This window comes from Urocitellus parryii, chromosome 1 (genome assembly GCF_045843805.1).
Source record: "Urocitellus parryii isolate mUroPar1 chromosome 1, mUroPar1.hap1, whole genome shotgun sequence".
Lineage (NCBI taxonomy): Eukaryota > Metazoa > Chordata > Mammalia > Rodentia > Sciuridae > Urocitellus > Urocitellus parryii.
In genome coordinates, this window is record NC_135531.1 from 246075194 (window position 1) to 246099856 (window position 24663).

Below are 24663 nucleotides of genomic sequence, written 5' to 3' on the forward strand. Positions count from 1 at the left end.
AATATTTTTGCCTTCGTTGTAGTATTTGAAATATCTATATGTAAGTTAGAATACTTTAAATTCTAACTAACCAGGGCAATTGTATTTTCATATTTAATACCCATAATTAGATTATATAATTTTTATTATTTTAACCAATGACTGCCATTAACAGCAGAATTATTAAAAGGATTCTACTTAAGGAATTTAGAAATGGTTCTTTTTTGCTGTAACTTTTACTGCCTGTGTGATAGTCATTAGCCACTTAAGCTATTTAAATTCAATTCCTCACTCTGGCCACATTATACCTGCTCATTAGCCTCTTGTGGCTAGTGACTATTGTGTTGAAGAATGCACAGAAGTTCTTTTGGACAGCTCTGTTATAAGGCACTGCATTCTGTTGAGTGGTTTTTTGTGGGGGCATGGGGGACCGTACTGGGTATTAAACACACCAGCGCTATACCACTGAGATTTATCCCCAATCCTTCTTATTTGTTTGTTTTATTTTGAGAAAGGGTCTCATAAATTGCTAAGGCTGTTCTTGAATTTGGGATCCTCCTGTTTCAGCCTCCCCAATCACTGGGATAGCAGACATAAGCCACCATGCCCAGCTTCTGTTGAGATTTTAACTGTGACAACATATTAAATACTCCTCTTTTCTCTTCAGTGACATTGAGGTTGGAAATTCTGTCTTCCACAAGTTCTATAAGGTCATTTATTAGAAATCTTCACAGAAAATGAGTTTTTCTTTTACAATTTCAGGTGCACATTTTGCAGCAAAACTGTGTTGCCTTACGCAGTTCTATGCAGGCCACCCAAGAACTACTGGCACAGGAACAACAGAAAAAAGAAGAGTTGGAGATGGCTATCTCACAATTCAAGTCTGATCTAAGTATGAACATAGATGCTAGAAGTCACACTTTTGTTAGTATTTTGAGATTTCATGCAAAAACTCCTATGATCCCAAATTCTTGAAGTAGCCACTGTTACTGGCATTTCCCACAGTTCTGTATGTAAGTAACTGCTGATTTCTTCTGCTCTAATGCCATCCATTTCCCACCAAATTCTATGATTTTGTCATTTTTTAATGCAGAGTAATACTCCATTGTGTATAAGTGACACATTTTTTTTTTTTATCCATTCGTCTATTGAAGGGCATCTAGGTTGGTTCCACAGTCTTGCTATTGTGAATTGTGCTGCTATGAACATCGATGTAGTAGTGTCCCTGTAGCATGCTCTTTTTAGGTCTTTAGGGAATAGACCGACAAGGGGAATAGCTGGGTCAAATGGTGGTTCCATTCCCAGCTTTCCAAGAAATCTCCATGCTGCTTTCCAAATTGGCCGCACCAATTTGCAGTCCAACCAACAATGTACAAGTGTACCCTTTTCCCAACAACCTCGCCAGCACTTGTTGTTGTTTGACTTCATAATGGCTGCCAATCTTACTGGAGTGAGATGGTATCTTAGGGTGGTTTTGATTTGCATTTCTCTGACTGCTAGAGATGGTGAGCATTTTTTCATGTACTTGTTGATTGATTGTATGTCCTCCTCTGAGAAGTCTCTGTTCAAGTCCTTGGCCCATTTGTTGATTGGGTTATTTGTTATCTTATTGTCTAATTTTCTGAGTTCTTTATATACTCTGGATATTAGGGCTCTATTTGAAGTGTGAGGAGTAAAGATTTGTTCCCATGATGTAGGCTCCCTATATACCTCTCTTATTGTTTCTTTTGCTGAGAAAAAACTTTTTAGTTTGAGTAAGTCCCATTTGTTGATTCTAGTTATTAACTCTTGTGCTATGGGTGTCCTATTGAGGAATTTGGAGCCCGACCCCACAGAATGTAGGTTGTAGCCAACTTTTTCTTCTATCAGATGCTGTGTCTCTGATTTGATATCAAGCTCCTTGATCCATTTTGAGTTAACTTTTGTGCATGGCGAGAGAAAGGGATTCAGTTTCATTTTGTTGCATATGGATTTCCAGTTTTCCCAGCACCATTTGTTGAAGATGCTATCCTTCCTCCATTGCATGCTTTTAGCCCCTTTATCAAATATAAGATAGTTGTAGTTTTGTGGATTGGTTTCTGTGTCCTCTATTCTGTACCATTGGTCCACCCGCCTGTTTTGGTACCAGTACCATGCTCTTTTTGTTACTATTGCTCTGTAGTATACTTTGAAGTCTGGTATCGCTATACCGCCTGATTCACACTTCCTGCTTGGCATTGTTTTTGCTATTCTGGGTCTTTTATTTTTCCATATGAATTTCATGATTGCTTTCTCTATTTCTACAAGAAATGCCATTGGGATTTTGATTGGCATTGCATTAAACCTATAGAGAACTTTTGGTAATATCGCCATTTTGATGATGTTAGTTCTGCCTATCCATGAACAGGGTATATTTTTCCATCTTCTAAGGTCTTCTTCAATTTCTCTCTTTAGGGTTCTGTAGTTTTCATTGTATAAGTCTTTCACCTCTTTTGTTAGGTTGATTCCCAAGTATTTTATTCTTTTTGAGGATATTGTGTATGGAGTGGTTGTCCTCATTTCCATTTCAGAGGATTTGTCGCTGATATACAGGAATGCCTTTGATTTATGCATGTTGATTTTATAACCTGCCACTTTGCTGAATTCATTCATTAGCTCTAACAGTTTCTTTGTAGACCCTTTTGGGTCTGCTAGGTATAAAATCATGTCACCTGCAAATAGTGATAATTTAAGTTCTTCTTTTCCTATTTTTATGCCTTTAATTTCTTTAGTCTGTCTAATTGCTCTGGCCAGTGTTTCGAGAATTATGTTGAACAGAAGTGGTGAAAGAGGGCATCCCTGTCTTGTTCCAGATTTTAGAGGGAATGCCTTCAATTTTTCTCCATTCAGAATGATGCTAGCCTGAGGCTTAGCATAAATTGCTTTTACAATGTTGAGGTATGTTCCTGTTATCCCTAGTTTTTCTAGAGTTTGGAACATAAAGGGATGCTGTACTTTGTCGAATGCTTTTTCCGCATCTATGGAGATGATCATATGGTTCTTATTTTTAAGTCTATTGATGTGGTGAATAACATTTATTGATTTCCGTATATTGAACCAGCCTTGCATACCAGGGATGAATCCTACTTGATCATGGTGCACAATTTTTTTGATATGTTTTTGTATCTGATTCGCCAGAATTTTATTGAGGATTTTTGCATCTAGGTTCATTAGAGATATTGGTCTGTAGTTTTCTTTCTTTGAAGTGTCTTTGTCTGGTTTAGGAATCTGGGTGATGTTGGCCTCATAGAATGAATTTGGAAGTTCTCCCTCTTTTTCTATTTCCTGAAATAGCTTGAAAAGTATTGGTATTAGTTCCTCTTTAAAGGTTTTGTAAAACTCTGCTGTATACCCATCCGGTCCTGGGCTTTTCTTAGATGGTAATCTTTTGATGGTTTCTTCTATTTCCTCAATTGATATTGGTCTGTTTAGGTTGTCTATATCCTCCTGACTCAATCTGGGCAGATTATATGACTTAAGAAATTTATCGATGCCTTCACTATCTTCTATTTTATTGGAGTATAAGGATTCAAAATAATTTCTGATTATCTTCTGTATTTCTGAAGTGTCTGTTGTGATCTTGCCTTTTTCATCCCGTATGCTAGTAATTTGAGTTCTCTCTCTTCTTCTCTTTGCTAGCATGGCTAAGGGTCTGTCAATTTTATTTATTTTTTTCAAAGAACCAACTTTTAGTTTTGTCAATTTTTTCAATTGTTTCTTTTGTTTCGTTTTCATTAATTTCAGCTCTGGTTTTAATTATTTCTTGCCTTCTTCTTCTTTTGCTGTTGTTTTGCTCTTCTTTTTCTAGGATTTTGAGATGAAGTATGAGATCATTTATTTGTTGGTTTTTTCTTTTTTTGAGGAATGAACTCCAAGCAATGAATTTTCCTCTTAGAACTGCTTTCAATGTGTCCCATAGATTCCGATATGTTGTGTCTGTGTTTTCATTTATCTCTAAGAATTTTTTAATTTCCTCCTTGATGTCTTCTAAAACCCATTGATCATTCAGTAACCTATTGTTCATTCTCCAAGTGATGCATGATTTTTCCTTCCTTCTTTATCGTTGATTTTCAGTTTCATTCCATTATGATCAGATACGATGCATGGTATTATCTCTACTCCTTTATATTGTCTAAGAGTTGTCCTGTGACATAATATATGATCTATTTTTGAGAAGGATCCATGTGCTGCTGAGAAAAAAGTGTAGCTGCTTGATGTTGGGTGGTATATTCTATATATGTCAATTAAGTCTAGGTTGTTAATTGTGTTATTGAGTTCTATAGTTTCCTTATTCAACTTTTGTTTGGAAGATCTGTCCAGTGGTGAGAGAGGTGTGTTGAAGTCTCCCATGATTATTGTATGGTGGTCTATTAGACTCTTGAACTTGAGAAGAGTTTGCTTGATGAACATAGCAGCACCGTTGTTTGGGGCATATATATTTATGATTGTTATGTCTTGTTGGTGTATGGTTCCCTTGAGCAGTATGTAGTGTCCCTCTTTATCCCTTTTGATTAACTTTGGCTTGAAATCTATTTTATTTGATATGAGTATGGACACTCCTGCTTGTTTCCGCAGTCCATATGAGTGATATGATTTTTCCCAACCTTTCACCTTCAGTCTATGTATATCTTTTCCTATCAAATGCGTCTCCTGTAGGCAGCATATTGTTGGGTCTTGTTTTGTGATCCATTCAACTAGCCTGTGTCTCTTAATTGGTGAGTTTAAGCCTTTAACATTTAGGGTTATTATTGAGATATGGTTTGTTCTTCCCGCCATATTTGTTTATTAATGCTACTAAACCTGATTTGTTTTCCTCTTTGATTATTTCCCCCCTTTACTGTCCTACCTCCCACTGTTGGTTTTCATTGTTGTTTTCCATTTCCTCTTCCTGTAGTGTTTTGCCAAGGATTTTTTGAAGAGATGGTTTTCTAGCTGCAAATTCTTTTAACTTTTGTTTATCGTGGAAGGTTTTAATTTCATCTTCCATCTGAAGCTTAATTTCGCCGGATATACGATTCTTGGTTGGAACCCATTTTCTTTTAGCGTTTGAAATATGTTATTCCAGGATCTTGTAGCTTTTAGAGTCTGTGTTGAGAGATCAGCTGTTATCCTGATTGGTTTACCCCTAAATGTAATCTGCTTCCTTTCTCTTTTAAAATTGTAGCTTTTAAAATTCCCTTCTTATTCTGTATGTTGGACATCTTCATTATAATGTGTCTAGATGTGGGTCTCTTATGATTTTGCACATTCGGCTTCCTGTAGGCTTCTAGAATTTGGGATTCTGTCTCATTCTTCAAGTCTGGGAAGTTTTCTCGTATTATTTCACTGAATAGATTGTTTATTCCTTTGGTTTGGAGCTCTGTGCCTTCCTGTATCCCAATGACTCTTAAGTTTGGTCTTTTGATATTATCCCATATTTCTTGGATGTTCTGCTCATGGTTTCTTAGCAGACTTGCTGAGCTGTCTATGTTCTTTTCAAGTTGAAATACTCTGTCTTCATTGTCTGATGTTCTATCTTCTAAGTGATCCACTCTGCTGGTAGTATTCTCAATTGAGTTTTTAAGTTGGTTTATTGCTTCCTGCATTTCTAGGATTTCTATTTGTTTGTTTTTTTATTACCTCTATCTCCCTGTGAAATTGATCTTTTACTTCCTGGATTTGTTTATGTAGTTCCTTGTCAATGTGATCTTTCATTGTCTGATTTTGCTGTCTCATGTCTTCCTTGAGACTCCAGATCATCTGAAGCATGTATATCCTGACCTCTCTATCTGACATTCCATCTATTGCAGCTATTACCTCTTCTAAAGTTGAGTTGACCTGCATTGCCTGTGGTCCTTTCTTTCCTTGTCTTTTCATACTGCTGGCGTTTTTTCTGCTTGGTGAAACTGTTGTGTTTTTGAAATTTTCCCTCTATTTATTTATATTGCTCTTGTATAGTTGAAAAATCTCCCTTGCAGGGCAGGTAGTGGCTGTGATCCTCTTCCAATTGGTGTGATCCATCTACCACGCTGGCGGGCCCTAGGTCTGCTCTGCTGGTCGGTCGAAGGTCCGCCTACCCAGCAGGCGTGAGGGGCACCTCTGTCACTCCGCAGGTTGCTGGGCCTAACCTCCCGGTGGGTCGCAGGTCCGCCTACCTTGCAGGCGCGGGGGGAGGAGGCGGCTCTGCCCCTCAGCAGGCCGCTGGGCCTGATATGCTGGTGGTCACAGTCCCGCCTACCTTGCAGGCACTGGGGGAGGGGACGGGCCTGCCCCTCAGCAGGCCACTGGACCTGTCCTGCTGGTGGGTCGCAGGTCCGCATTCCCTGCAGGTGCGTGTGGCAGCTCTGTCAACTCGGCAGGTTGCTGGGCCTGACCTCTGGTTAATGCTTTATTGTTTAATTTTGTAAAGAATATGTGAAGATCATTAAAAAAAGGAAAGTTAAAACAATGGTAATTCATACTAACATGAGGAAAATATGAATATAATCTTAATATCAACTATGTGCTGAATTTTTAATTATAGACTTTTTACTATAAGTAATTTTATTACTTTAAGGTACAAATAGTTATTCTAACTGGATTAATAAAAATGCCTTTAAATATTTTCAATTTTAAAATGTAATTTTTTAATTTCATGTAGTAACAAAAATTTATATACCTATTACTTAAAGTGATTAAATTGTTCTCCCAAGATAAACACTCCTCTTTCATTCTTTGATTAGTAGAACTTTCAAAACAGATTATAGAGTCTATCTTTTTGATTCTTTACACATTTTAATTAGAGTTTAATGAGTTATGAATTTATGTATTCAAAAAGTATGGTTTTTATAAGGTATATCCTATATAAAATGTCAGTTTTCATAATTTTCTGACTTTAGCATTGAAGTAAAAAAAAAACAAATATTTTTTGGCAGTGTCTGCAAAGTCTAATTTCTCTCAGAAAAGTTTGTTTTTGGTAACTGGTGATTGAACCCAGGGACGCTATACCACTGAGCCACATCCCAACCCCTTTTTATTTTTTATTTTGAGACAGGGTTTTGCTAGATTGCTTAGGGCCTCATTAAGTTGCTGAGGTGGCCCTTAAACTTGTAATCCTCCTGCCTCAGCCTCTCAAGACCCTGGGTTTACAGGGATGCACTACTACACAGGCGAAAGTTTATATCTTTTGACTAAAGTGTGTAATGCCAAACTGTTCCCCAGTTTTCTGCTTTTTATTTTCTTTTTATTGCCTATGCTCCTGAGTGGTTTCAAATGTCTTTCCCCTCACATAAAATCATACCCCTGAGCTCCAGACTCATATCTTTTTATTTTATTTTTTGAGGTGGTAGACATTGAACCCAGGTCCTTGTTAATACCAGAGAAGCACTCTACTGCTAAGCTACATTCCCAGCCCTTTAAAAAAATTTTATTTTGAGATAGAGTCTTTCTAAGTTGCCCAGGCTTGCCTTGAACTTGTAGTCTTTCTGCCTTAACTTCCTGAGTATCTGATATTATAGTTGTGTACCATCATACCTTGTTAGACCAGTATCTTACTGCCAACTAAACATGCATATTTGAATGCTCTTCAGATGCATCAGAGCATATGGAAAACTTAAGAGTTTATTCATTTTTTACCCATTCTAGCCTCTAAACATCCTCTTTGCCCTGTATTTCACAGTTGACGGGTCCTGCATCCCAAGTTCGAATGCGATAGATTCTCCTTGACTCCTCTATTGCATTTACCCTACTAATAACCACCAAGTCCTGACAGTCCTCTCTGCTTACTATTTCATAAGTTCATTTTTCCTCTGCAGCCCCGTTGTTATCCTAAGAGAGCCAGCTCTCACTGTTTTACACTGATCTTCCTGCCTTTATTGAATCTCTCCAACAAAAAACTTCTGTGATCTCTCCAACAAAAAACTTCTGTTCAGCACTCTTCTTGGTTTAACATCCCTCAGACTCATCATCAATGCATTGAGTAGATAAAATGTTGTCTCATTTACCACTGTAAATGACTATAGACTAGTTTCTTGATTTTATAATAGTTTTTGGCCTATGAAAATCAGAATAGAATCTTTGAATTCTTCTTTCACAAAATATTGATTAAAAAACTTAGTTTCTGAGGAGGAAAAATATCTTGTGTTTTCAATGTAGTAAGTTATTATTGTCATAATTATATGGATTTTTGTTTTTAGTTTCTAGAGATGACCTCATTTCCAAGTTGGTCGAAGACAATAAAGTAAGTTTTCCTCTCTTTACTAAGTCATATTTTCTCATTCATGTTGTTTTTTACAGTCCTTATTGTTTATCCTAAAAACTTTAGGAAAAAAATTTAGATAAATAAGTTGCATATTCTGGATAACACTAGGTATTAGGAACTAAGTAATCATTTCTTGCAAGTTATTATAGTTTGAAAAGGTGAATTGGGGCTAGGGCTGGGGCTGTAGCTCAGTGGCAGAGCACTTGCTTAGTATACGTGAGGCATTAGGTTTAATCCTCAGCACCACATAAAAATAAAAAACAAATTAAACATAGTCATTCTGTCCATCTACAACTACAAATTTTTTTAAAAAAAGGTGAATTGGCAAGTATGATGAGATATTTGTGGATTTTGCCAATTTATAAACTAATTATTAAAAAATTTCAGTGAAATTTAAGAAATATAAATACATAGCAGTATCAATGTATTCATTTCTACTGAACTGTACTACTAAAAATAGTTATAATGGTAATTTTCATATTTACTTTACCATAACTTTAAAAATATAAACTTTTTTATAGCTTTATTACACTTTGAAATGAATCTCTTGATGATGAGGATCCCATTTGGAAATTTTTTTCGGGTGCTATCTCATCCTGTGTTGTGTGATGTTTATCTTTCCTGAAATGCTTCTCCTGGAAAAGTAGAAAAGTGTTTTTTCTCTATAGTGAGAAAGTTTATACTGTGTTCTTTCCCGTTCTACAAGTAGCTGGTAGGGAAAGCCCAACCTACAACTCACATCACTGTCACTCTACTATCTCAAGAAAACTAGTTTGTGGCTACCCTCTTCTAGCCTCCACTTCCAGGTACTTCTTGATGAAATGTCTTTTAAATAATTCTTGAATGTACACCTTTTAAATTGCAACAGCTTATTGCTAATAGGAAAAAATGCATATGCAATATAAGAAATCTGCAATCATAGAGTAGAACTTTCTTGATATAAGGATATTAGTAATATTTAGGTTATAGTTTAAGGAGTTCTTTCTGATTGGAATCCCATTGTGAGAATAAACTTAATAAATAGTTTTTTTAAAAAAAAAAACAGACCATATTTTTAGAGCTGTTTTCGGTTCCTAGCAAAATTGATCAGAAGCTATAGAGATTTCCCAGGTACCCTCCTGCCCCCCTATATACCTCCCTTATTATTTACATGCTCTTTGGACTGGTAAATTATTTCAAATTGATGACTATATTGACATAGCAAAGTCTGTAATTTACATTAGATTTCACTCTTGTACATTCTATGGATTTAGACAAATGTATGATGACATATATTAACTATTATAGAATCATACAGAGTACTTTCACCATCCTAAAAATCTTCTGTACTTTATCTATTCATTACCCCTCCCCTTGCAACAGCTGATCTTTTTACTGTCTTCATAGATTTGCCTTTTCCAGAATATCATATGGTTGGAATCATATAGTACATGTAGCCTTTTTAGACTGGCTTCTTTCACTTAGTATTTTAAGTTTTTTAATTATGAATAAAGATGCTATAAATATAGCAATATAAACATAACTATGGGCAAGTTTTTTTGTGGACATAAGTTTTCAGCTCTTTTGGGTAAACACCAAGGAGCGTGATTGCTGTATCATATATGGTAATAATAATTTGAGTTTGTAAGAAATTACCAAACTGTCTTCCAAAGTGGCTTTGTCATTTTGCTTTCCCACCAACAATGAATGAGAGTGCCTGTTGCTTTATATCCTTACCAACATTTGGTGCTGTCATTGTTCTAGATTTTTATTATTCGAATAGGCATATACTAGTATCTTATTTTGTATAAACAGTTTTAATAAATAATTTAAAAATAAAGAGAAGTTTGGGAGTTGAAAATACTAAGATTTTTAACAATTTGTGTAAGACAAATACACATGTATCTCATTGGAAAACTTGAACAAGTACTGGCCAGAATACAAATAGGTATTTTTATAGAGATATATATGATATCTTGTACATGTGAAAAAGGGAAGTTTTTTTTAATTCCAATAGAACATGCAAATATCTTTCAACAAGGAACATGAAGAAAACACATATTTGAAGTCCGAAATATTATCCCTTCATGAAGCATCAGCAAAAACACAGGTAGATATTCACTGTTTTAAATGTTATTTAATTTTGTTCAATTAAAGAACCAAGGTTGGGCTGGGGATGTGGCTCAGGCAGTAGCGCGCCCGCCTGGCATACGTGTGGCCCGGGTTCGATCCTCAGCACCACATACAAACAATGATGTTGTGTCTGCCGAAAACTAAACAATAAATATTAAAAAAATTCTCTCTCTCTCTCTCTCTCTCTCTCTCTCTCTCTTTCTCTCTCTCTCTCTCTTTTAAAAAAAAAGAACCAAGGTTAATCTTGATTATATAAATGTATACTATGTATATCATCAAACTATTTACTTTCATAAGATCTATTTCATCTATGATGCATTATCAAATTAACTGTAGTTTTCATTTTGATCTACAAATTTCTGTAACATAATAATATATAAGATCTATCACTAAATCATGCACTAGTTTACAGTTTGCTTTCTAATTTAGTTGTTAAATATGAATACCTCTCTACACTGAACTTAAAAAGGCATTTCAATGACAAGGGCTAAATATTATACTTTGTATCTTCTATAGCAAATAACACAGTCGGAACTGAACTAATGCTTATTGAATTTTGGAGTTAGGGTAATCATTCTCAGTGAGGTGGTTGTTCCCAAATTTAGCTGATACTTTATCTATATTAATAAACACAAGTACATTTTAGATAATCGTTATATATACAGGAAAACTAGAGTTATCACAGAGCCCAAGAAATAGAGTTTATCACTCAGAATAACTTTTATGTTGGTACAATTTAATTACTACAATGTAAGGATCATAGTGTACTGTGCTTTCTTTATAATAAAGAAAATACAAATACGTCTTTATAAAATATAAAATAATAATAATATCTACTAGTTAACATTTTTTCTGAACCCATTCCACGTTCTAGGCACAATTGTTAGCACCAAATATTACAACAAATTGTAATTGGTAAAATAGTACTATGAAATAGAAACTATTAGCTACATCATAAGGAAGCTGACACACAAAAAGTACTAATAGTGTAGCTAATAAGTGACAGTTGGAATTTGAGCTCAGGCAATATGGCTTTAAAGGAGGGAAGAACTATTTTTTCAAGGAGCAAGTGTTCTCCATGTGTCTCACTCCTAGGTATTCCTTGATGAATAGTTTGTACATCTGGTTATGACTTTTAACATGCCTCCTAAAGTGTTCCTAACCACTGTACGACATAGTACAGTATACTTGCTAGATCATCTTTCATTTATCTTAACATTTTATTTATTTTTTTCCTATTTCTCCTTCAAAGTGATATGCCCTTATCCTTGAAGAACTTGTTCATTAAAACACAAGGTCCTTGCCAAATCTACCTTGCAAAAATAGCTCAAAATTCAAAGGAATGTTTTTCATAATATAAATTTCAAAATATGAAAAGATGAGAATTATTAATTAGGGCTGGAGATGTGTAGCTCAGCAATAGAACATTTGTCTAGCATGTATGAGGCCCTGGGTTTGATCCCCAGTATCAATAAGAATTCTCAACAAACTACATGTCTGATCTGTATCACAAGGTTTTTGTTTCATTCTAAAAGATTAACCTCATCATAGTAAATTCAGTAATATCTTTGGTGGCAAAGGAACTTAGATATTTCATTTTACTAGCTAAATATTTCTGAATGCTCATCATGTAGTGATAGAAATCAATTTAAAAAGATTATCTAGGTATACCTACATTGTAAATTCCATTCTGCAGATGTCTTGCACTAATTGATCAGTGACCAAAATTATGAAAAACAGATAAGTAAATTGCCAGATGCCTTAGTTGCTCCACCTAATCAACAAATCTCTCCTTTTAATTTAGAATTTTTTAGGATTTCGACTCCAGATATTTTTAAATACTCTATAAACCAGTGAAATATTAATTGGAAATAGGTTAAACAAATTAGAATCACCCATATAGTGAGATACTATGCAATCATTAAAAGTAATGATATATAAGTGAAATAATTTTTTATCAAAGATATCTGTGACTTGCTGTATATGTTGTCTTAGGTTTCAAATGACCAATTGAGTAGAAAGTGCTCCGAGCTAAGCAGTATGCTTCAGAATGCTACTGTGGAAAATGCCAGGATTATTGCTGACCACCAAGCCATTCTGCAGGTACTCATTTAACACTAGTGAACTTCTGCTAGAAGCAGCAGAAAGCCAACCTAAGAGGTCAGAAAATGTACATTGCCAACTAAATAAATAAAATATTTAAATAATTTCAAAAGTTTATTGAAGTATTATTATTTTTTTATTAGTTTCCAGGTTTCATCAGAGGAATGATTTGGCCTAACACTTAGTACTTTTTCATGGTTTCTTTTCAAATATCATAACTTTTAAATAGGTATTGGTGTTAGGAGTTTTACAGAACTTGCAGCAGGCTGGGTAAACAGTGCCTCTTGATTATTGGCTAGTAGAGGTATAAAACTATAGAACTGTACTCAACTCAGGGTGGAACAATGAGAAAGCTGAGACATTAAATTCTATTAAAAGAGATTTTATTTATGGAGATAAAACTTGTATATTATAAGTTAGTTTGGTATCTTTAATCAGTTACTCTGAAAATATACCCTATTAAATGGCATCTCAACTTATAAAATTACTCCTAACACTCAGGTAGAGCAAAAAATGATGACGCAGACATTTCAAGAACAGAACTTACTGCTGGATGCAGCCCATGCCAGCATCACAAATGAACTATACACAGTTCAGAATGAAAAAACTCAACTCCAAACACATCTGTAAGTAAATTACTGGCAACTTCCTATGTATCTTTCATTCTTGCACTTGAATTTCTTTAATGAAAATGTTTAATTCTGTGATTTCTGGGCCAGCCACAAAGATAAAATAAAGATGCTGCCTTCAACAATAAGTCTTGTTAGAACATTGTGGTAACTGCTCTTAGGCGAGAGTTATGTTCTATAAGAACACTTAATTATTCTATTAAAGCAGAACATTCATTTAACTTTCATGTCTCCTTGTTCTCTTTGTGCAGGGACCATTTGATCCTTGAGCATAACCAGTGTATCCAGAAAGCACAGGATGCTGAGAAAAGGACAGCTGCACAAAAAGAGCTTCTAGAATCAACTATTACAAGATTGCGAGGTGAACTGGAAGCATCAATACAAGAGAAGAAGTGCCTGCTAGAGGAGAATGAAAGATTTCAAAAAGAGGTAGGGAAAAGCAGATTTATATTACCTCCTGCTTGCAGTGTGATTATACTGTTTTAAAATTCTACTCTAAGTGCAAAAGACATAAAAATAAAGAAAATTCAGAGCAGGTTTTCTGAGTTGCTCATTAAAGAAATCTTTAGGTGGCTAATCTGTGCATTTTGACATGTGAAGTCATCTGGGCCTAATAGTGCAGTATACCTTATATAGCATCAGTAAATATCAACTAATAATTCACACATCCTCCTGTTAGTTAAGGGGTCAGATTTTAAAAATTTATTTTCCTTGAAGGAGTGGGACAGTGGAGGTTAAGGGAAAGAGCCCCTTTTCCCTAGTTAGGAAGGAATCAGCAGAGTCTGACATGCAGGCGTGTCTTTCTACTTGCAGGGCTCTTTGTGAAGTCTGCTCTGCCTCAGAGACTCCCTGATTGGCCCCTTTTCTGAGAGGATGTGATATCTCTGCAGTGTAGGTATTAACTAATATGCAGGATGTGTCTGATATAGTAGATCCTGTTAACTGCTGTAAAATTGACCCATTTCTTTTCCCTCCTTGGGCAGGTTAATAAAACTGAAAAAGAAATAGCACAAGAGAAAAGCAATTGGGAAAAGGAATTAGCTAAAAACAAGGTATTCCACATTTTATTTGTTGATATTTCACTGTATTTCATTTCCTTCTGATTGCTGCCTACCATATCAGCTTATCTTAATTAGGAGATGGGAGATATTTTGATTACCAAGTTGTAGGAGGAAAGGGAGTCGCAAAACTGATGCCACTTGGAACATTCTAGTCACTATTGCAAAAGGGTGTTTCTGGGGGACCTTTGCTTATTGAACATATAGAGTTTGCTAGTGAGTCTTCACTGCCTCTGGCCTTAGTGTTCCCTGAGTATTTTAGCCAGAAAGTTCCCTGAGAGTGAGCTAATGGGCCTGTAAGAGGCAAAGGGATGATTGCAGACACTGCTGGTTTAAAAAAAGAAAAAACTAATTTAGGCTTTTTAAGTACCTATTAGCACCTGCCACTCTATCTTGGAGGTACCCTTTTCTCTTTCTCTTTTTAAAATTTTTTCAAAAATGTAAGACATAATATTGGTACATCTTTATTGGGTACATTATGGTAATTCAGTACATGTGTACAATGTGTAATGATCAAATCAGGGGAATAAGCACTTCCATCTCTTCAAACATCAATATTTGTACATATCAAGAATGTTGTATTCTTTTTCTCAAAACATTTGGAAATGTATTTGTATTTCTGTGGTATCAGTTGTAATGGCTTTTTTTTCATTTGTTTATTTTTTATTGTTTGTTTCTCTCTTTGCTGGTTAGTGTAGTTAAAGGTACGTGTAATTTTTGTCTTTTTGAAATACCAACTCTGCTTCGTTAAATTTTGTATGTGTCTTTTTAGTTTTGGTTTTATTTATGTCTGTTCATTATTTCTTTACTTCTACTAATTTGGAGTTTGATTTTTCTTTTCTAAGTCCTTGAGGTACACTAATAATTATTTGAAATATTTTTGATGCATGCATTTATTTATATTCACATATTTATGTATATTTATATATTTCTACTTGCTTTTGCTATATCTCAGATTTTGATATGCTTTGATTCTCATTCTTCAAGACATATTGATTTCCCATTTAATCTCATCAATTATACTTTAATCATTTAGCAACATATTGTTCAATTTCCAAGTTTTTTTTTTTTAACTTTCCATTATTCTTGTTGATTTATATGTTTATTCTGTTTAGTCTAAGGAGATACAGAGACAATTTTTGAGACTTTATTTGTCACCTGCCATGATTTATCCTGGAAAATGTTCCATGTAATGATAAGAAAAATATAATATTCTGCTGCTATTGGAAAAATATTCTGTAAATGTCTGCTAAGCACATTTGCTCTGTAGTATGATTTAACTATGGTTTTTTAATTGATTTTCTGTAAGGTTGATCTGTCTATTGAGGACTGTAGGGTGTAGAAGTACCTATTATTATATTGGAGCCTGTCACTCCCTTTATATATAATATTTGTTTTATATTTATATATTTGGGAAGTCTAGTGTTGGGTGCATATATATTTACAATTGCTATAACTTCTTGATGAATTATTTTATGAATATATAATGGATTAATTTTTATACTTTTTTAAACTCTTTTAAATTTTAAAAAATTTGTATGACAACAGAGTGCATTTCACTTCATTGTACACAAATGGAGCATAACTTTTTATTTCTCTGATTGTACACTATGCAGTCGCATCATTTGTGCAGGCATACATATACCTAGGGTAATGACATCATTCTCATTACATCATCTTACCTACCCCATGCTCCCACCCCTCCCAGTCTCCTCTTTGCCCAATCCAAAGTTCCTCCATTATTCCCATGCCTCCTCCCCCCATTATGGATCATCATCTACTTATCAGAGAGAACATTTGGCCTTTGGTCTTGGGGGATTGGCTTATTTTGCTTAGCATGATATTCTCCAACTGTATACATTTACCTGCAATGCCATATTTTCTTCTCTTTTTAAAAAATATTTTTAGTTGTATATGGACTCATTACCTTTATTTGGTTTATTTAGTTTTTTTATGTGGTGCTGCGGATTGAACCCAGTGCCTCATGCATTCTAGGCAAGCACTCTACCACTGATCCACAACCCCAGCCCTTTTATTTTCTTTTAATGCTGAGTAATATGGCATTGTGTATATATACCACAGTTTCTTTGTCCATTCATCTATTGAAGGACATCTAGATTCCACAGATTAATTATTGTGAATTGAGCTGCTATAAACATTGATGTGGGTGTGTTACTATAGTATGCTGATTTTAAGTCTTTGGGTATAGACTGAGGAGTGGAATAGCTGAGTTGAATGGTGATTGCATTCTAAGTTTGCTAAGGAATCTCCATACTGCTTTCCAGAGTGGTTGCACCAATTTGCAGTAGGCCACCAGCAATGTATGAGTGTACCTTTTGCCCTACATCCTCGCCAGCACTTATTCTTGCTTGTATTCGTGATAATTGCCATTCTGACTGGAGTGAGATGAAATCTTGAGTAATTTTGATTTTATTTCTCTAATTGTTAGAGGTGTTGAACATTTTTTTCGTATATTGGTTGATCAATTGTATATCTTCTTCTGAGAAGTGTCTGTTCAGTTCCTTAGCCCATTTATTGGTTGGGTTATTTGCTTTTTTTTTTTTAATGTAGTGTTAGATGGACAGAGTACCTTTATTTTATTTGTTTATTTTTATGTAGTGTTGAGGATCAAACCCATTGCCTCACACATGCGAGGCAAGCACTTTATCACTGAGCTACAGCCCGAGCCTGGGTTATTTGCTGTTTTGGTGTTAAGTTTTTTGAGTTCTTTATATATCCTGGAAATTAGTGTTTTGTCTGATGTTCGTGTAGTAAAGAAGTTCTCCCACCCTGAGGGCTCTCTCTTTACATTATTGATCATTTCCTTTGCTGAGAAGAAGCTTTTTAGTTTGAATCCATCCCATTTATTGATTCTTGATTTTATCTCTTGCACTTTAGGAGTCTGGTTAAGGAACTCAGGAACTAATCTGACATGATGAAGATTTGGGACTACTTTTTCTTCTGTTAGGCACAGTGTTTCTGGTCTAATTTCTAGACCCTTGATCCACTTTGAGTTCAGTTTTGTGCATGATGAGAGATAGGGCCTTAATTTAATTTTGCTGAATATGGACTTCCAGTTTTCCCAGCACCATTTGTTGAAGAGGCTATATTTTCTCCAAGGTATATTTTCAGTGCCTTTGTCTAGTACAAGATAACTGTATTTAGCTGGGTTTGTCTCTGTATCTTTTATTCTGTACCATTGGTCTACATGTCTATTTTGGTGCCAATACCATGCTGTTTTTGTTACTATAGCTCTGTAGTGTAGTTTAAGGTCTGGTATAGTGATGCCACCTGCTCCACTCTTCTTGCTAAGGATTATTTTGGCTATTCTGGGTCTCTTTTCCAAATGAATTTTATGATTGATTTTTCTGTTTCTATGAGGAATGTTGTTGGGATCTTAATTGGAATTGCATTAAATCTGTATAATACTTTTGGTACTATGGCCATTTCGACGATAATGGCCTATCCAAGAACATGGGAGGTCTTTCCATCTTCTGAGGTCTCATTCAGTTTCTCTCTTTAGTGTTCTGTAGTTTTCATTGTATAGGTCTTTCACCTCTTTTGTTAAATTGATTCCCAAGTTTGTTTGTTTGTTTGTTTGTTGAGATTATTTTGAATTGGGGTAGTTTTCATAATTTCTCTTTCGGAGCTTTCCTCACTGATGTATAAAAATGCATTTGATTTATGGGAATTGATTTTATATCCTGCTACTTTGCTGAATTCATTTATTAATTCTAGAAGTTTTCTGGTGGAATTTTTTTTTGGATCCTCTAAATATGGAATCATGTCATTGGCAAATAATGATAGTTTGAGTTCTTTTTTTTCCTATTCATAGCCCTTTAATTTCAATTTTTTAATAGTTTTTGGTTGAAAATCAGCATCATCTGATGAGTATAACTACCCCTCCTCGGTTTTGGTTTATTGTTTGCATAGTATATCTTTTTCATTTCACTGTGTGTATCTATACCAATGAAGTGAGTTTCTTATAGGCATCATATAGTTGGATCTTGTTTTATTTTTAATCCATTCAGCCAGTCTGTCTTTTGATTGATTTATTCATTTATATTCAAGGTTATTTTTATGGTTTGGATCTTTTTATTATTTTACTTATTTATATTTATGTGGTGCTGAGGATCAAACACAATGCCTCACATTTGCTAGGTAAATGCTCTATCAGTGACCTACAACCCCAGCCCTGTGGTTTGAATCTTAAATGTCTTCCCAAAGTTCATGGATTAAAAGCTTGGTACCAACATAATGGTGCTATTGGGAGGTAGTGGAAACTATAGGAATTTGGGCCTAGTTATAGGAAGTAGGTCACTGGGTGTATGCCTTTTTAAAAGTATATATTTTTTTTCCCTCACACATGCTTTGCATGTGTTCTTTCTCTCTTTTACTCCCCCTTCTCTTCCATTCTGAGGTAATCTGCCATGAAGTGAGCAGCTTTAACTTTGTCATTCCATCCCTGCCTTGATGTTCTGCCTCACTACAGTCCCAGAATCAACAGAACCAAGAGATCAGGAGCTGAACCCCTGAAACAATGAGCCAAAATAAATATTTCCTTATCTAAGTTGATTTTCTCAGGTATTTGGTCACAGCCACTGTGATTAACAGTTATTAACAGGTACAAACTTGCTCCTGTCATTTTGTTGTTTTCTTCATTTGTTTTGTTTTATATATTCCTTGTTCCTTTCTACTTCTCTTGTAATTTGTCTTTGTAAGTTTGATTCTCTTCTCTTTTTCATGTTTCTATTAGTGTGTTTTGTACACTTATATGTGTTTTCATGATGGTGGTTATTGTTCTTTTGTTTCTAGAGTAGGACTCCCTTAAGCAATCCTTGTAGAGCTGGTCTCATGGTGAATTCCCTAAGTTTCTGTTTATCTGGGAAAAACTATTTCTTCTTCATTTCTGAAGAGAAGTTTTTCTGTGTATAAGGTTCTTGGTTGGCAGGGTTTTTTCTTTCAAGACTATGAATATATCATCTCATCCTGTTCTGGTTTGTAATATTTCAGCCAAGAAATCTGCTATTATTCTAATGGACATTCCCTTATATGTCATTAGATGCTTTTCTCTTGGTATTTTTAGAATTTCCTATTTTATCCCATAATCATCTCAAATTTTTGAAAAAATTTTTTACAAAAAAACTGAGGTTCAGGCATTATGTAGAGCTTTTTAAAAAAATCATGCTACTATGTTAAAATAATATATTACTAAACTATCTTTGGAATGATATTAGGATACATAGAATACTCACAAATGTACATCAAAATTGAATAGCTGGGCTGGGATTATGGCTCAGTGGTAGAGCGCTTGCCTTTCATATGTGAGCTATTGGGTTTGATTCTCAGCACCACATATAAATAAATAAGTTATTATTTTTTTTGAGGCTATTGAAAATGGGGTAGTTTTCCTCATTTCCCTTTCTGAGGATGTGTCACTGATATACAGAAATGCCTTTGATTTATGGGTATAGATTTTATATCCTACTACTTTGCTGAATTCATTTACTAGTGCTAGAAGTTTTCTGGTGGAACTTTTAGGGTCTTCCAGGTATACAATCGTATCATCAGCAAATAGTGCCAGTTTGAGTTCTTATTTTCCTATGTGTATCCCTTTCTTTCCTTTCATCTGTCTAATTGCTCTGGACAGTGTTTCAAGAATTATGTTAAATAGAAGTGGTAAAAGAGGGCATCCCTGTCTTATTCCAGTTTTTAGAGGGAATGCCTATGTTTTTTCTCCATTTAGAATGATGTTGGCCTGAGGCTTAGCATAGATAGCCTTTACAATGTTGTTCCTGTTATCCCTAGTTTTTCTAGTGTTTTGAACATAAAGGGTGCTGTATTTTGTCCAGTGCTTTTTCTGCATCTATTGAGATGATCATATGATTCTTTAAGTCTATTGATGTGATGACTGGCATTTATTGATTTCTATATGTTGAACTAACCTTGCATCCCTGGGATGAATCCCACTTGATTGTGCACAGTCTTTTTGATATGTTTTTGATTTGGTTTGCCAGAATTTTATGGAGAATTTTTGCATCTATGTTCATTAGAGATACTGGTCCGAAGTTTTCTTCATTTGATGTGTCTTTGCCTGGTTTGGAATCAGAGTGATATTGGCCTCATAGAATGAGTTTGGAAGTGCTGCCTTTTTCTATTTCCTGAAATAAATTGAAAAATATTGGTATTAGTTCTTCTTTAAAGATCTTGTGGAACTTGGCTGTGTATCCATCCGGTCTTGGGCTTTTCTTGGTTGGTAGACTTTTGACAGTATCTGCTATTTCATAACTTGAAATTGATCTCTTTGGAAAGAGGTGAAAGATCTATATAATGAAAATTACAGAACCCTAAAGAAAGAAATCAAAGAAGAACTTAGAAGATGGAAAGATCTACCTTGCTCTTGGGTAGGCAGAATTAATATTATCAAAATGACCATTCTACCAAAAGCACTATACAGATTTAATGCAATTCCAATCAAAATTCCAATGGCATTCCTCATAGAATTAGAAAAAACAATCATAAAATTCATCTGGAAAAATAAGAGACCCAGAATGGCTAAAGCAATCCTTAGCAAGAAGAGTAAAGCAGGTGGCATCGCTATACCAGACCTTAAACTATACTACAGAGCAATAGTAACAAAAATGGCATGATATTGGCACCAAAACAGACTAGTAGACCAATGGTACAGAATAGAGGACACAGAGACTAACCCAGAAAACTACAATTATTTTATATTAGGCAAAGTTACCAAGAACATGCATTGGAGAAAAGATAGCCTCTTCAACAAATGGTGCTGGGAAAACTAGAAATCCATATGCAACAAAATGAAATTAAACCCCTATCTCTCACCATGCACAAAACTCAAAGTGGATCATGGACTTAGGAATACAACCTAAGGAATACAACCAGACTCAAACTAAAAAGTTTCTTCTCAGCATTCTAGAAACAATCTGTGAGGTAAATAGTGAGCCTACATCCTGGGAGCAAATCTTTACCTCTCACACATCAGATAGGGCACTAATCTCTAGGGTATATGAAGAACTCAAAAAGCTAAACACCAAAAAATCAAATAACCCAATCAATAAATGGGCTAAGGGCCTGAAGAGACACATCATCAGAAGATGATGTACAATCAGTCAACAAATACATGAAAAAAATGTTCATCATTACTAGCAATTAGAGCGGTTTTGATTTGCATTTCTCTAAGATTTCATCTCACTCCAGTCAGAATGGTAGCTATTATGCATACAAACAACAATAAGTGTTGGCGAGGATGTGGGGAAAATGGTACACGAATACACTGCTGGGTGGGACTGCAAATTGATGTAGCCAATATGAAAAGCAGTATGGAGATTTCTTGGAAAATTGGGAATGGAACTACCATTTGACCCAGCTATCCCTCTTCTTGGACTATACCCAAAGGACTTAAAAACAGCATATTACAGGGACACAGCCACATCAATGTTTTTAGCAGCACAATTTACAATAGCTAAACTGTGGAATCAACCTAGATGCCCTTCAATAGAAGAATGGATAAAAAAATGTGACATATATACACGATGAAATATTACTCAGCAATAAAAAAGAATAAAATCATGGCATTTGCAGGTAAATAGATGGAGTTAAAAAGATAATGCTAAAGTTAGCCAATCCCCAAAAACCAAATGTCAAATGTTTTCTTTGATATAAGGAGGCTGATTCATAGTGGGGTAGGGAGGAGGAGCATTGGAGGAATAGACAAATTCTAGATAGGCCAGAGGGGTGGGAAAGGAAAGGAAGGGGCAGGGGGTTAGCAAGGATGGTGGAATGTGATGGACATCATTATCCAAAGTACATGTATGAAGACACGAATTGTTGTGAACATACTTTATATACAACCAGAGATATGAAAAATTGTGCTCTATATGGGTAATAAGAATTATAAAGCATTCTGCTGTCAGATATAAGCAAAACGTTAATGGTTCATTAACAATAAAAATTAAAAGATTGAAGAGTCCAAATGATGCACTTAATTTCTTCATGTTAGTTTAGTGAACATTTTTCAGGTCTAATAAATGGAAACATTAATTGTTATTGATGTGTACATTATAGTTAAAACATTACACTTGAGAATAATTACTATAGTGTTACAAAGTTGGAACTTAAAAAATTTAATCAGTGTCTGGAGATTGTGTGCCTCTGTCATTTGTTTTGTGCACTGCTGTCCTTTTTTCATTATCAGATAATGTTCTCAGTACCACTCTTATAGCATGTGCGTACTGTTAGTGCTTAACATTCTAACAAAACCATGCAAGTTGACTTTCAGAAATATATTGACTGGCCAGGAGCAGTGGTGCATGTCTGTAATCCCAACAACTTGGGAGGCTGAGACAGAAGGATCACAAGTTCAAAGGCAGCCCCAGCAAAAAGCCAAGCACTAAACAACTCAGTGAAACCCTGTCTCTAAATTTAAAAATACAAAAAATAGGGCGAGGAGGCTTAGTGGTCAAATGCTCCTGAGTTCAATCCCTGGTACACTGCCCTCCCCCAACAACAACAACAAAAAAATATATTGACCATGTGCATGTAATGAGACTCATAGGCTTATAGCTCACAATGCATGAGAAGACAAATATACATCCATATGCCACTGGTAAATACCATGCTGCTCTATGAATCCAATTATTTCAAAAGATCTTTCTTGAATCTTAGATATTTTTTGTGCTGTTTCCCTTTTAAGCAGCATGATGATCAGAATTTTGCCTTGTGATGTTACACAATGAGATTATAAACTAATCTTTGGTCTTCAAAAGCAGAGTTGTGACAATTATATGGTGAAATGATTGTATCTTAGACTTTTGACATCTTGACTGTAATATTCCTTGGTGAGGCTCTCTTTTGGATAAATGTAATTGGGGACCTTTTCTTGCCTTTGAATTCATATCTATTTGAATACTTGGGAAGTTTTCAGCTTTTTAAAAAAATGTTTTATTTGTTCTTTTTAGTTATACATGACAGTAGAATGTATTTTTACATATTTTACATACATGGAGTATAACTTCCCATTCTTGTGGTTGTATATATTGTGAAGTTAGTTACACAGGTCATGAATTCATATATAAACATAGAAAAGTTATGTCCGATTCATTCTACTGTCTTTCCTATTCCCATCCCCTCCCACTTCTCTTCATTCCCCTTTATCGAGTCCAATGAACTTATATTCTTCCCACCTGCCATCCTATTATGAGTATGATTCTGCATATCTGAGAGAATATTTGCCGTTAGTTTTTTGGGATTGGTTTATTTCACTTAGCATGATAGTCTCCATTTTCATCCACTTCCTGGCAAATGCCATAATTTCATTCTTCTTTATAGCTGAGTAATATGTTTTCAGCTATTTTGTAAAACAGGTTTTAATTTTTTCTTCCTTTCTTTCTTTCTTTTTCTTTTTTTCCCCAGTATTACTGAGTTAATTCAAAAGACCATTCCTAAAGGTTAGGAATTCTTTGTTCTATTCTAATCTGTTGTGGATTTTTAGTTGGTTCTTTTTCATGATTTCTTTTTTGGTCAGTATCCCACTCATATCTTGACTTTTTTTTCCTGCATACTAGAGACTGAATTCAAGAATGCTGCATTACTGAGCTATATCCTTATCCCTTTTTTATTTTTTTTTTTTATTTGGAGGCAGGGTGACAAAGTTGCCACGACTGACCTCAAATTTGAGATCCTCCTGCTTCACCTCCTGAGTCACTGGGATTACAGCCATGTACCTAAGATGTTTTCTCATTTCTTTATATTAATTGTTTGTGAACTCGTGCATTTTACTCATTTTTCCAGAATTATTATTTAAAATTCTTTTTCAGGTTTTTGCAGATTTTCTTCAAGTTCTTCTATAAAGAATTATTGTGTTCTTTTGGAAGTGTCATACTTGCTTTCATACTTTTTATGTTTACATGGATGTTTGTGTATGTAACCAGTCACCTCTTCCAATTTTATGGAATACCTTTTGTAGACAAAATTTATAGGTGAGCTCAAAAGTAGCCTCTATGTAATTTTTTTATTTTGTTTAGATATACATGACAGTAGAGTGTATTTTGACATGGTATACATATATGGAATATAACTTCCCATTCTGGTGGTTGTACGTATGCTACTGTTCATGTATTCATATATGAACATAGGAAATTTATGTCTGATTCATTCTACTGTGTTTTCAGTTCCTATCCCCCTACATTTCTTTTATTCCTCTTTGTCTAATCTAATGAACTTCTATTCTATGTTAGTAACCACATATTAGAACATTCAACCTTTGTTTTGGGGGGATTGGCGTATTTCACTTAGCATGATAGTCTCCAATTCATCCATTTACCAGAAAATGTCATAATTTCATTCTTCTTTATGGCTTAGTAATATTCTGTTGTGTATATCTACCACAATTTCTTTATTCATTCATCTGTTGAAGGGCATCTAGGTTGGTTCCATATCTTAGCTATTGTGAACTGAGCTGCTAAAAATGTCGATGAAGCTGCATCACTGCAGTATGATGATTTTAAGTTCTTTGGTTATA

General features: G+C 34.8%; 1 protein-coding gene across 1 annotated transcript in view; it reads left to right on the forward strand.

The window, feature by feature from the left end:
• Positions 1-24663, forward strand: part of Ccdc150 (coiled-coil domain containing 150) — a 122998-nt gene that overhangs the window by 18964 nt on the left and 79371 nt on the right. The window contains exons 6-12 of the mRNA XM_077799137.1: positions 742-871; positions 8151-8194; positions 10212-10304; positions 12323-12430; positions 12932-13056; positions 13311-13488; positions 14043-14111. Of these exons, the coding sequence (XP_077655263.1) occupies positions 742-871; positions 8151-8194; positions 10212-10304; positions 12323-12430; positions 12932-13056; positions 13311-13488; positions 14043-14111 (747 nt within the window). The remainder of the gene's footprint in view (positions 1-741; positions 872-8150; positions 8195-10211; positions 10305-12322; positions 12431-12931; positions 13057-13310; positions 13489-14042; positions 14112-24663) is intronic.